Source organism: Corapipo altera, unplaced genomic scaffold (genome assembly GCF_003945725.1).
Source record: "Corapipo altera isolate COAL_440 unplaced genomic scaffold, ASM394572v1 1, whole genome shotgun sequence".
NCBI classification, from domain to species: Eukaryota; Metazoa; Chordata; class Aves; order Passeriformes; family Pipridae; genus Corapipo; species Corapipo altera.
Genome location: NW_020884873.1, coordinates 6,438,497 through 6,452,502, shown reverse-complemented (window position 1 = coordinate 6,452,502; position 14,006 = coordinate 6,438,497). Strand labels below are relative to the sequence as shown.

Sequence of the window (14,006 nt, the reverse complement as noted above, 5' to 3'; positions counted from 1 at the left end):
TACAGGAGGTAGTTCCTTTTCAATTTTGAACTTCAATTTACACGAAATAAGTTTTGAGAAGCATTTTTGTGAAAATGAAGTAAGTGGAGCCAGTTTTTAGAATGTAGGAAGAGCATTTCAACGTGTAGGGCCTTGTTAGTATTGGTCAGTATGGAAATTTGCTGCTGCTTTTCTGGACAAAAGGGGCTGGGAAGAAAGTAAACAATGTGGAAAGAGCAACTTGAATAAGTCATAAATGCCATCTGTCTTGGACAGTGTATTTGCTACTGACTCCTACAGTTTTTTTCTGTTAGGGTAGAGAATACATTCTCTCAGCACACCGTAGGCAGAGATGAAAAACTGCAAAATTACTAAATTGTTTGATATTCTTACATAAACTCTCTCTATTGAAATCTTCCCTACAAGTCTTAAATAAGGTGAACCTCATTTGAAATAGTAAATTGGATGGAGTGGAATTGCCTGAGGACTCTACTCTTTCTAAACCTGTGAATGTTTTATTGTCCGGACAAGCGTTAGATTTGTTTCAATGGGTATTAATTTTCAGTGTAAAAAGGTGTGATTAAGTGGATCAATAGAGATAATCAACTTGGGCAGAACCCAAAGGCTCTTTGGTTTTATCAGAGGCTTTTTTTTTCACCTGTGTGCTGGAATGGTTCAGTTTTGTCTCGTGAACGGTTTCTTTTTAGCTCTCTGGGTAGCATACAGGATAATGTACACTGTGTTTTTTTGTGTTGTAAAATAGTGCAATTTAATGTAATTTTATCTTCTGAGTGCAAATTAGAGGGCTCTGCATCATTGCTGCTCTCAGGTTCTGAATTTCATACTCCACATATGGCAGTGACCTCAGGGGTTTGATTGGATTTCAAGCACTGATCACAATGGATAGTCTGTGACAATAAATCTCTTTCCATTGTCATGAGCAAAACTGGTTTCTTTTTGTGAATTACTGAAATTGAACCGGAAAAGCAGCTCTAACACAAGCAAATGTTCCCGTTTGTAGCTATGCCTGCCATGGATGTATTTAATGGATATTTACAACTCACCTAAATTTCCTTAGTACTGTATGTTTTTGACCATGAATTGAGTATGAATTCTATAAAGTTACTTCACAGAACTGCCTAGTGAACTGTGCATGTTGATGTGCTTTCACTTTTAATGTATGAATTACCTGTCTTGTTCATGTCAATACAGCCTCAGCATCCACGTGGGGGAACACCAACGTTCCCAGACTCACAGATATTTTTCCCAACCGTTCACGAACGGCCGGTGTCTTTCTCACCACCACCTGTCTGCCCGCCGAAGGTGGCAGTTGCTCAGCGGCGCAAGAGCACTTCATTTTTGGAAGCCCAAACTTGCCACTTCCAGCCATTGCTGAAGACTGGCCAGAGTTTAGTTCCACCTGGTGGTAGTCCCACCAATTGGACACCAGAGGCATTCGTTATGCTGGGCACAGCAGCTCAGAGAGTCGCTGGGGAGCCTCTGCATGTGCAAGTTAATCCTGTGTTTGAGCCAGCTCCTGTCCACAATGACTATAGATCTGGACCAACACCTCCAGAGGATGCTCACTACAGAATGCATCCAGAAGCTGTATATTTGGTGGGCATGCACTATCCATCACAGGTATCGGAGCAGTATGATCAAGTAGCTTATAACTCTCACGCAACTGAACAGCATTTGAAGCAGGTTTCTGAATCAAACCATGGGCAAGGTGGTCCTCCACAAAGCTCTGTGTTCGATTTTCAACCGGGGCAAACATACCTGGCAAGACCCGTTCAGAACCTGAGGCTGGATTCTGGGATGGGTCCCCTTTCTCCATTATCCAGTGTTTCAGCTCCTCTGAGTGCAGACCCTGCTCAGATGACGTTCCACCAGGTGTTTGTTCCGCACTCTGCCCCGGCTGTGCTCTCTCACAGTGGTGATGGCAGAGCGAGCTGTGTCTTTGAGTTCCATGTGCACACACCGACTTCTGCCTCGGCAGAAGGGGCAGTTTTACCCCCGCGGGTCTACAGAAGTCGCCGGGGCTCTATGGAGACCAGTCAAGAGGAATCCACTCAAGGCATAGGGTCGCATGGTCGGCTTCAGCCTGTGACAGAGGAGCAGTGTAACTATCTTGGTGCTGGGTTAGCAGGTCCCAGAGGGGGCTCTGCCAGGCGGAGCTGGCCAGAAGGAAGCCCAGAATACTCCAGTGATTCCTCACAGCTGACTTCCTCTGACACTGGTGATTTCCAGTCTCCTCCCCCTACAGGGGGCTCATCTTCTGCTTTTGGTTCAGACTTCTCATTGCCCATTGTTCAGCTGCCTCAGAAGGTGTTGCAAGAGTCGCAGCTCTTCATCTGCTTCCCCCAGGGAGCCTCAACTCAGCAGGCCTTGTCCACCTCGCTTTCATCAGGACCACCTGCATCCTATCCTCAGGTTACAGGAGCAAACCCGTCCAGAATTTCTCTGCTTTTTATAAGTCATACCTTGTACTTATAAAGGGGAGCCTTACTTTTAGATTTGCTCCTTGTGGCTCTAAGTATTAGCATTCTTGGGGATGTCTTTCCACCAGTCTATACTAGGATCCCTTTACCAGGTTGCGATGAAATAATGAGGCATCAGCAACCATTTGGTTTGTGTTCAGATTTGGTTGAAATATTGGTAGGGCTTTTGTGTTAAGAGTAAAAAAATGTTAAGTGTTCCTCCTGGGACTAGTTGGTTTTTTTTTTTAGTGAGAGAGAGCTGGAGGACCAAATTGACTTTTAATCAGTGCTTTCAATGAAATGTGTCTTCTCCACAGTTGGAATCAGCAGTGATAGTAAAACTTTGCTGCTCCTTAATTTTAATGAGAAAGTGTTATTTGAAGTTCAACTTTCATATGAATAATGTTTCCTTAGACAACAACAGAGTTATTTTGCTGACTGTCCAAAATGCAAAGAGCTTTTTCTAGGCTTGGGGGAAGAAAGTGGGAAGAGAGGAATGGAAGGAGCTATATTATGTACATGGATTTGAAATGTGTTTGGAGGATCTTTGAAGAAACTAAACAGGCTGAGTAGTTAATTAATGGCACAAACAACTGTTGCTAATAGGTATTGCCACCTTCTGAGCCTAGAATGGTGTCCTTTTAAATAGCAAAATTGGAGACCTGAAGCTTAGTTTGGAGGTACATGTTTTATCAGCATATGTGGTATTTGCGCTTGCAATGGTCACTTTTTTGTACACTGTGACTGTGAGGTGTGTGTGTATACATTGTGTCTGCACTTTAGTCTGAAAATTCTCATAACTTTTTGTGAAAAGAGAAGGTTTACTTTAAGTAGACTTCTCTTTTACCTCTTCTGTCCTTGGAATTAGGGGCTCTAACATTTTAGTTGTTGGAGTATTAGAAAATTTGGGATTTGTGTGAAGGAGAATCATTTTGCTTTCTGTGGTAAGATCAATAACTAAGTATTCAAGGCTTTCTGTGTTTTATTAAAGCAGGAGCAACTTTAATCACTAGTCTAATAGATAGCAATTGCTGTGCTGTAGGAGAACTTGTAGAGTGAATCAAGAAGTTTGAAAACTATGTGGAGATTTTTTCTTCATAAACCTTTATTAAACTTCAGGAAGTGAATTCTGATGCATGTAAAATACATCTGGAAAACAAAATAAGAGATCATGATTGTTTACAGAATATAAGTTCTGGGATCTTTTATCTAATTCATTAAAAGAATAGAATTTGAAACCTAAACTAAGTCAATATGAACAGATGTTATAGCAGTGGGATATAGCACATGTTTAGATCTTAGCCAGTAAGGGCCTCAAGCTTCTAAAACAGCAAAGAAAAAAATGGTTCTTTATTGGCAGTCTACTTTCCTCAAAGTTTCTATAATTAAAAAAGTATGTAATTTTAATAAACTTGTTCCTAATGAGCTTTTTCAAGCTGAATGATCACGGCATTAAGGAATTTTAGTAGTTATTTCTGATATGATACATATGTACCAGATATGCTTCTTACAAAGGCAGTTCACCAATGTGGTGCATGCTCAGGGAGCTCATCTGGAGGTCTTTGTCTAGTTTTCTCCCAGGAGCTGATAAAGGAATACAGCTGTCACAAAAATCATAATGCAGATCCTGGGATCTGATCAAAAAACGTCAGCCACAAAAGTAATGACAATCCATTCCATTTTCCTCTGCATCTTCCACATGCATTTGTATGCCACTCATCCATTTTTTTCATTGCTTATTCAAAAATTCTGTCTTAGCTAGAATGTGAACCCCCACATTCCCTAGTATCCGATTCTTGGTAGCCTTTGAATGGGAGTGACTCTGGGAATGATTACTAGCCTGTATTTTGACATACCTCTCAAAGGAAACTTATGACATGTATGTGTACTGGGTATGTTGTAATTGGTCTGGAATTCCATATATCTTTGTGCTTGGTGGTTGTTTTTTTTTTATGGATAGTTTTATTTCCATATACCCTCCTTTTATCACCCCACCTGACTGTGTGTAGAACACATGTAAAGATAAAACTTAATGCCTCTATTTCCAGTTATCATGCCAAGGCATCCTGCTTTTAAAGCATCACCAGTGGAAGAAGAAGCTGGTAGGCTCATCTGTGTCATTTTGAGGGGTTGCAAAAACTTTCTGTATTGGTTATTTTGGAAGACTTAAAATGAAGTTTGAAACTCTTCCAGATTACTCTGCTTTGTTCTGGTTGTCATAGTGGAATTTGGCCAGAAGGACTGCTTGTCCAAAAGGACTGCTAGAAACCTATTCTAACCAGATCATTCCAGGCAGAAATGATTATAATTGCCTATGGCAGAAATCATAGGGTTTTTTTAAGCTGACTCTTTTTTTTTTTTTCCCCCTCCTCCAGACACAGGTGCAAGGCCAGCCAGCCTCGAGCAGTGCATCGGTGCCATCCCAGCCTACCCAACACACTCAGCAGGTAAGGTTACAATTCCTAAAAACAGAGCTAAAATATTCCTAGTATAGGATTTTGATGACTCTTTTAAGACCAATTGACTACCTCTGTCACCCTTCAACCCATAGTTTTGCACAAAAGCAAAGGAATCCTCTGGTTCTCACCCAGTCTAACGTCCTATGAGATATGCATTGACCTTCTGGAATTTATTTTTAAAGTCATGTTAATACTTCTTTTCCCGTGTCTGTCTTCCTCAACTTCCACCTGACCTTGCAGTGGTTGTCCCGTTCAAGGGGAGATGTGTCAGGATTTGCAAGTTAGACTGTCTAGACAGGCAAACTTCATTCTTAGGATTTCTCCTAACTGGAAATACTATCTTCTGCAACATTCTCTTCTCTTAACTACCTTTTCTTCCTTTATAGAATTTTCATTCTTGCTCACACAGGGGAAACAGTTCTGTTGCAAGATTTGGTACTGATAATGTAATTGTATTAGTGTTGCTAATAATTGCTAAAGCTTAATTGACTTGGCATATTCTGAAGAAGCACTGATATTACTTGAGAGAGAGTAAAAAGTAGAATTTAAGTAGGATATGCTTTAAAAACCTCTGTGTAGGAGTAATACAGCTTCTGCCTCTTTTCTTACTACAGAGTGCACAGCAGCCAGCCTCTTCCCAACAGCCTGGACAGTACCAGCTGCAGCAGCCACCAGTGTCTGCTGGCACAACTCCTGCACAAACTGTCTCTCAAACTCAAACTTCACAGATTATGCCAATGCCTCAGACAGCAGCTGGGACACAGGTAAACAAAATTCTTTCTTGCAGAAGATTTTTTTTTTTTCTTCACAGCTGGCAAATTCAACATGCTGCTACTTTCACTTTTGTCATCTTTTCTAATGGTTCCAAAACATTCATCCAGGCAATAGTATTCTTAGTGTACTGCAATTGTCAGTTTTGTTGGAAACCTTTTCTCATGTGGCAGTCGTGAGTAATTTGAGGGAGGGGTAGTACCGTGCACAAAGATCTTTAAATCGTCAAAAATATCAGGAGGCATTTTGATGAATGGTGTGTTGTGAATGGATTTTCAGGAACTTGTCATTTCTCTGTTTCCCATACAATGTCTATCTTCTGCACCATTATATAGTCACTTACTTAGGTAGTGAACCATAGGACTCCTTTCTTCACTCTGTCATCTTTCTTACTCAGCTCTTCTCCTTTACTCCCTGGTCAAGAAGCTTCTGTTACTGAATATTGCTTCATTTCGGCTCATATCTCTGTTGAATGTGTGAGCCTTACTTTTGTTTTTAAAATTATTGTTTTGTTGCTTGTTCATCTAAACTGCCTTTCCAGTTGCATCATTTGCTGGCTTTAATTGACATATCCCCTGCCATTCTCTGAATGCTGGCACAGTGGATTTTCATTTTCCTCTGCTTTAGTCCCCATACCCAAAGCTGACAGATTTGTTGAAAGATTTGCACTTCTTTTCTGTAAGAAGGCAGGCCTTGGGTCTGAGGACAGAGTTGAGGGGAATTTGATTCTGTTTATGCACAAATCAGTGCTTCAGGGTATTCGAACGTTGCTCTTTCACCCGCTGTGGGTGTGTGTTTTAAGAGCCTGTTGAGTTCTTCAAAGGGAAGTGTTGCAAAGAGAGGACCGCTTGGAACTCCAGCCAGCTTCCCAGCCACTCTGCCGACTGTGCTCCTGCCCACTTTAACAGAGTGCTGTAACTTGAATAATGCTTTCTTTGACTAATGTGTAAAAACTCTGCTTTCCGCAGCCCTGCTTTAAAAAAAAAAATCTATCTCTATTTTCTTTACCTCCCCAGCTTCCTGTTTCCCAGCCAGTGTCGATCATCCAAGGCGAGCCTCAATTACCTGTTGCAGCACCTTCTCTCCCTCAGCCTTCAGTTGCCCCATCAGTCCCCATTGGCTCTCATTTTCTACCCATGGGACAGGCCTTGCCAACTTCTGTGGTTCCCCAGTTCCCAGTCTCTCAGTTGCCTGTAGCAGCTCCTCATGTGACAGTGGCTCAGCCAGGTTTCCAGTCACTACCCATTTCAATGGCAGCTGGCATGAGTCAGCCATTGCTCACACTGGCAACGTCTGCTGCGGCAACTGCTGTTCCTGTAGGATCAACCGTTGTCCCTAGCCAGCTTCCCACAATGATGCAGCCTGTGGCTCAGCTGCCCAGCCAGGTTCTCCCACAGCTCCTGCAGCCAGCTGTCCAGTCCGTGGGATTGCCAGTCAGCATTGGACAAGCTGCTGAAGCTTCACTTCCTGCTGGAGATGCTCTTTACCAGGTATTGTTGCAAGCCAGCAGACCTCTTCTCCACATTTTTAGCTGTTCCTTTAAGGTATCAGAGCTAAACTCACTTTTCATAAGAGAGCCATTAAACCACCAACATGAATTCTGTTGTGTGATAAAAACACATTTTAAGGAGGAGAGGAAAAAAACCCGTCCTTGGATACCCTGGTGTTTTGAACTTTTCATATTTGGCACTGGAATTTGTCTAAAATGACAGAATCGTAGTGCAGGGCTTTGTTCAACCACTGTGTGAAAGAGGACAGCTTTATGTCCAAGAGATCTGTCAATTTGAAGAAGAAGAAAATCAAAACATTTCAACTTCAGAATTGGGAGATGTGTACTGGAAAGAAAATCAATGGCAGCATATTCAACAATGTCAGTGTTTCATTCCAAGTCTGGGAAGGGGTGGGACATGGAATTTCTAGAAATAAGGCAGGCAGCATGGATCTTGAATGTGACGTAAGTACCTGATGCTAGTTGTGAACTGCTTGACTGGTGGGCACAGGCTGCTTCAGCTACTTTGTGTGATCGCTGTAACAATGGCAACCCGAATAATGACTGAGGTGTTCCTTGTTCCTGGGTCAGCTCATCCTGAGAGGGCAGGAAGAACATAAGACTGTTTTTGCTATTAATCTCAAGAATCAGCAGCAGTTTTATAACATCTGAGCAGTAGTTGGTTCAGCCTGAAAATTCTTCAAACTCATTTCAGGTCTCAGGCTTTAAAGTATTAAGCTACATAGGCAGTTGCAAGAGTTGGGAGATGAAGGTTGTTTTGCCTAAGACTTGGAAGTATGAGTGGGAATTTGCTTGTTCAAGCATGGTGACTCGCAAGCTGGCTGCATGAGCAGTTTGCTTCTTTGGGAGGATATTGGGAATACTTGAATAAGTACAGAAGGTTGGAAGATACCCCTGGAACTGATGCTTTTTTCTTTTTTTTTTTTTTTTTTTCATTTTTTTTACTGTCGTGTTTCCTAATTAGCTCTGACATTCACTGACTTGACTCCCCTGTTTCTATTCCAGGGTTTCCCATCACGGCTGCCGTCTCAGTACCCCGGGGACTCGAATGTCACACCTTCCTCTGCTGTGGCCTCTGCCAGCATTCCTTCTGCTGTCCTGTCCCCTCCCTTACCCACAGATGCAATGGCCCAGTCGGGATATCTCGCTCCTGTTGTGCAGCCGTATGGGGAGCAGAACGTTCTCGTTTCCATGGGCAGCATAGGAGGACAGGTGCAAGTGCCCCAGCCTCCAGTGAGTTTAGCACAACAGGCCTCATCTGCCTCCTCACAGCAGGCAGCTTTGGAGGTAAATATGTGGAATATAATGTAACAATACATTTAGGATGTTTGAATCATGCAACAGTGTATGTATGTGGGGAACTGATCCCTTCCGTGCTTGTCTTCAGTTGGAAATTAATATTTCAAATGACCTTTCTCTTACAGCAGAATGTCATGCCAATGTGGGGACCTTGTTGCCACTGGTTGTTCTGTTGGGAAGTGAGTGTGCCATCCTGCAGGCAAAAAGCAGTTAACACTTCACTTCTTGCTAGTCCTGTGGAACATTTTTGCCATATCAAAGACAAGCTGCAAATGATAGCCTTTGAGAGTCTGTCATTATGCCTATTCCCTGCAGCGTCGTTCCTGCTAGGGAGAATTTGAACTGTCTTTGTGTTCTGCATTGGCTTGCCTTTTGCACATTCTGTTAGTAAGACCGTGACTGCATGGCAAACTGTAGTGACATGTAGAAGTAGAAAGGACGGCTGACTTCCTCTCCTCACCCCTCCCCAGATGATGTTTTGCTTCACGGCAGTTTGCTCTAGAATCTTTTGTAAATTAGAGCTGTCTAGATGCCAGCTGGTTAAAGTTATAAAAAGGCAGAGCTTTTAGCTTTACAGCTGGTTTGGGAGTAAGTTTGAAAGACTGCTGGGTTACCTGAGGAGGAACTGTATTCTTTGGGGGGGTTTTTGATGTAGGTTTCTGTCCATAGGGTTCTCAGGGAGTCTCACAAACTGCTCCTTCAGAGACTCTTCCAGCAACACAGCCTGCTCAATCTACCCCTTTGGCTTCCTCTATGGATAGGTAAGCATTGCTTTCTTTAAATTATGCTTCTATGTGTGATCTTTAGGTATACTTTTTCACCAGGGATTTTTTTTTTCACTAAGGGTGTTCTTTAGGATGTGAGGAGATAAACTTCCCAGAGAAAAAAAGTAGAGTTATGAGAGGTGGAGTAAGTTTTGATTTATGGCTGGATATGGAGGGAATAATAAATAGGATTGTCTGTAGTGATTGAACTTCTAGTCCATTTTTATTTTTCATGTCCAGTGGATCATAAAGGATGTTTTTCTGTCCTTTTGACACTTAAACAGAATTCAGACTCCAAACAGCTTGAAGACATATTCAGAAGATAGATTTGTACAACTCAACTTGCAAGAGGTGTAGCGAAATAATTGCTGTTAGGGTTGATTGAGTAGAATTTCTAAGTGTTGACAGGACTCTTCCTCTAGTCTGAGATTACTGCTGTCCAGAAGACAGTATCATCTGGTGGGTTAAACCGTATTGTTGCAGTTATGGAATGCATGGATACTAATGTAAAGTTGCCTTTTTCTTTTTTTTTTTTCCAGTGCACATTCTGATGTTGCTTCAGGATTGAGTGATGGCAACGAGAACGTCCCAACTTCTAGCGGAAGGCACGAGGGGAGGACCGCGAAACGTCACATGCGGAGGTCTGTCCGCAGTCGCTCTCGCCACGAGAAGACTGCTAGGCCAAAACTGAGAATTCTAAATGTGAGTATTTCTTATTTTAGTGACAGTTCAGTAGTGAGCTTCTGAAACTGTTATTTCCTTTGAGGAATGTGTGTCTTCTGCAGTCTTGTTCCTTGCCCCCTGCTTCCCCGAGCACACAAGCTATCCAGTGTATTTCTTTTGCTTCTGGAGTCACCATTCCAAATGTTATCTCCTAAGAGCTTTTTGGACCATTATATCTGGCAAAATTGGCTCGCTTAGCTACCAGTGGTTCCACAGACTCTTCCAGAATATTTCATGTATCCTCAGACAAAAATGATGCTGTACATGGCACCATTTATTAGACTGGAAAGAGAGAACAAGTTTGCATTATACCAATACTGTTGGTTTGTTTCAGTGAACTTTAAAGAAAAAGCCTTAGATTCTTGTGCTTTTGGTTTGAAGTACTCTATTCTTTGCTTTAGGTTTCGAACAAAGGTGATCGGGTAGTGGAGTGCCAGCTAGAGACACACAATCGGAAAATGGTTACTTTCAAATTTGATTTGGATGGTGATAACCCTGAGGAAATAGCTTCAATTATGGTAAGATATGTTTTAGAGATGTAGAATTGAATCTGGTCTGACTTATTGTTTCTTGCGTTTCAGAATTGCTCTTCCAGGTAGCATGGTGTGTGTTCGCCTTGTTGGTACACCAGCACAACTAGAAACTCTGGGCACAGAGTGCTATACCTGACTGACAGTTAATATTGCATGCACAGTTCACATGGCAATTTTTCAGGTTTTACCTTGGAATTGAGGTTTTATCAAGTAAATTTGCATCTGGTTTTTTGCAGTCTAATTTTTTTTGAAAACAGCAAACAACTTTCTGGAAGTGTCAGGTTAAAAAAAAATTCTGATTTGTTTCCTAGGAGCAAACATTGCTAGGTCTCTAAAACTTATTCCTAAATTTTGAGTGTTTTGCCATTGTTCTCAACTAAAATGGGAAGGTTCTGCCCTTGAAGTAAGAATGGGAATCACTTTCTGGTTTCTGAAAGTCTGTAGTGACTGATGCTGCTTTTGTCTTTCTCAAAGACAAAAAACCTCTCCATTCAATGTATGATGGCCAAGCATAGAAAATAATTCACCCTGTAGAGATACATTTAAGTGAGAGTACTGTGTAACATGGACTAGCACACCTTTCTTGTTTTTTTATTTAAACTGTTTTTGATCTGGTACAGTCTAAATGAAACAGAGATTGTTTTAAGTGTTAGTGAAGTGAGGAAGTATCTTTTGCCACCCTCTTGGGTAGCTCTGTTGGTGTGCGTTGGATTCATACCTGTCAAAAGAAACCAAACTGGTGATATGGGAGAAATAATCTTTCTGTGACTAATGGCTTTTTAAGAAAGAGGAAGAAGTTGGTTTTTGGCTAAATACATGTATTGACACTGTAAACAAGTCAATAACATAAAGTCAAGTGCCAAGAAATACACAGATGTCTATCTTTACCTCATACCTAAAGTGATCCTATATAGGAATAAAAGAGTATATTTGATTTTAAAAGAAACCAAAAAACTAAACGAACAAAACCAAAACAAGCACACACCGCTCGAGCAACAAACCCCACAGTATTTGAAGATGAGTAGAAGCAAAATAAGTGAACTGTGCATCCAAAATGCAGTCGCATAGTTGAAACTGTGCAACCTAAATTAGACATCTGAATCTGGAACGTTGTGCTCGTGGGTTTCTTGTTGAATATTGAGGAAACTTTTGACTGTAAGACTTTATGGTTTCTTTTTAATCATTATGCTGTCAGGTGTACCCCATATAGATACTTGTCATTCCTCAACTTACAACACTGAAGGTTTCTTTAACTAGTAAGTTTTCTGCATTGCAGAGGGAGATAAAATCACACATCACGCTTGACTTTCCTTTCTCTGAACCAGCATCCCAGAAACTTGATGTAAAAGCAATGTCTCAAGCTTTACCTCTAAGGCAGTTTCTCTTTTCCAGCCGAGATACTGTGACTGACAGCTTTGCTTCTCTTTCACAGACTGTCTCTGCGAGTTTTACCATGCATAATTTCAGGAGACAGAATATTCTCCTGGGTCAGACCAAACCAAAAATGTCTTTCTAAATGTCACATATACTTGTTTAAGCTAGTTTTCTCCAATATAAGCAGCAGAAGGTATTTTCATAAAGCAGCAAAATGTATTGAAACTAGGTGGGCTGAGCAGTCTTCCTTTTCCTGTATTTGGAACGTAATGAATACTGGCTTTGATGTACTACAGCCAGACTTTAAATTAGTGATGTGCAGCCTGCATAGAGTAGAAGTTCTATATGGCATGGAAAGAGAGAAGCACAGAACACATCTTGAAATACAGACTTTTCAATTACTTTTATGTTATAGTTCCCTTTAAATGTGGCTCTTAATGCACTTTACATTAGACAGGAGGAACTGCAGTAAGATAAGGCTGCTAATTTTAAATCTCCCTGTGCTAAGCAAAGACTGAGGTGACAGTTTGATGAAGAATTGAGATTGAACGTTGTTCCACAGCAAAGATTAAACCAGGGCAAATAGTTCTGTGCTGGAGATAATTTTAGAAAGAATTGTTTTTCTCTAAGGTGTCACCATCTTTGTCTTGGGCAGAACAGCAAAGGAAGGACAAACATTAGCACCAAGAGCAAATTACTGTTATTCAACTTATTATTTTGAAATCATTTGTAGAAAATGAATGTTGTTTTGTTCTCTTTACAGGTGCAGAATGAGTTTATTTTAGCAACAGAGAGAGACTCATTTGTAGAACAGGTACGAGAGATTATTGAGAAAGCAGATGAAATGCTGAGTGAGGATGCAAGCGTGGAGCCAGAAGGTGATCAGGGTTTGGAGAGCATGCAGACAAAAGATGATGGCTTCTTTCCAGGGTCACAGGTATGTAAAGGACAGATCGCCTTAGCTTTTTGCATTTTCCATTTTGGGTGATATGCCTTCTGTGAGTAGAGCTAGTTAGATACAGAAACTTTCTTTCATGAGAGATATCAGAGATTAATAATTAAATGAAAACACAAACAGAGAAAGCTTTGTATCAGTGAGTGCCTAAAATTCACTTAGAAAGCTAAATAACAGAACTCTTACTTTTTGGTGTGTTTGAAGACTTCTGAAGCTGCTGAATCTCCTAACAGTCCACTAAACAGACAGTCTTAAATGCTGAGGCTTCTTGGATTTGAGATTATTGTGAGGTAGGACAGTAAAATCCCCAACCCTGTGCTGATCACTAAACACTGAGAGCCTGGACTCAGGCCCTCTACCCCCTGCAATAATAAGAGATTGGATAGCTCAGTTAGGAAACATAGGTTTTGAAACTGGTTGCTGGGAATAAGATTTCCTGAATCTCTGCTTTAATTACACCCAGAACTAGTTTGAAACGTCTGTTTATCTGTGGAACGTTTAAGGAAATCAGTTGGACTGCCTGTTAACAAGCAAGTGTTTAGATCAATTTGTTACATTGATGGTCTCTAAGCTGAGAAGCTCTAAAACCACTGTAGCTGACATTTATCTGGGCAGAATTCCTCTAGTTTGGTGATGGTGCTTGGGTCCAAGGTACTGCTTCTCTTAAATGCCCACATTTCAGTCAGCTAGCATTTTAAGAACTATCTTGTGGGTTTCTGTTTCAGAATAGAAGTTTAAACTTTATCTTACTTTACAGAAATTAGAGTTCAAACAGCCAGATCCTACATCTTCCATGCCACAAAGAATAGGTAAGTCTTTTGTGATTATTTTGTTTTTTTCCCAACAGTTACCTTTTTCTGTTTCAGCGGATGGGTGCAGCCAGGTTTTATTTTGTATGATGGAGTGCACATTCCATATTGCAGGTTATGTATTTGGTTACTGCCAGTGTCTAAACTTCTGACTTCTTTCTGTTTAGGGGTCCCTTCTAGCTCCTTTACCCAGGTTGTCCATTCTGCGGGAAGACGGTTTATTGTCAGCCCTGTCCCTGAGAGTCGGTTAAAAGAACAGGGCTTTTTCACCTCTACTGTTTCTGGAGGAAGCGAAACTTCAGATATGGGTAAGTTGTCTAAACTCTTAAAAGCTGATGGCTAAGACATGC

At 41.2% G+C, this 14,006-nt stretch overlaps 1 protein-coding gene across 11 annotated transcripts in view; it reads left to right on the top strand.

Moving 5' to 3' along the window:
* The window catches only part of WNK1 (WNK lysine deficient protein kinase 1), a 101,890-nt gene that overhangs the window by 64,056 nt on the left and 23,828 nt on the right, over positions 1 to 14,006 (top strand). For 10 of the 11 annotated variants that reach the window (XM_027662072.1, XM_027662064.1, XM_027662019.1 and 7 more), the window contains 10 exons: positions 4,835 to 4,906; positions 5,533 to 5,682; positions 6,706 to 7,179; positions 8,205 to 8,486; positions 9,168 to 9,259; positions 9,802 to 9,964; positions 10,387 to 10,503; positions 12,656 to 12,829; positions 13,605 to 13,656; positions 13,824 to 13,964. In XM_027662072.1, the coding sequence (XP_027517873.1) occupies positions 4,835 to 4,906; positions 5,533 to 5,682; positions 6,706 to 7,179; positions 8,205 to 8,486; positions 9,168 to 9,259; positions 9,802 to 9,964; positions 10,387 to 10,503; positions 12,656 to 12,829; positions 13,605 to 13,656; positions 13,824 to 13,964 (1,717 nt within the window). The remainder of the gene's footprint in view (positions 1 to 4,834; positions 4,907 to 5,532; positions 5,683 to 6,705; positions 7,180 to 8,204; positions 8,487 to 9,167; positions 9,260 to 9,801; positions 9,965 to 10,386; positions 10,504 to 12,655; positions 12,830 to 13,604; positions 13,657 to 13,823; positions 13,965 to 14,006) is intronic. The other variant, XM_027662089.1, reaches the window with a different exon arrangement.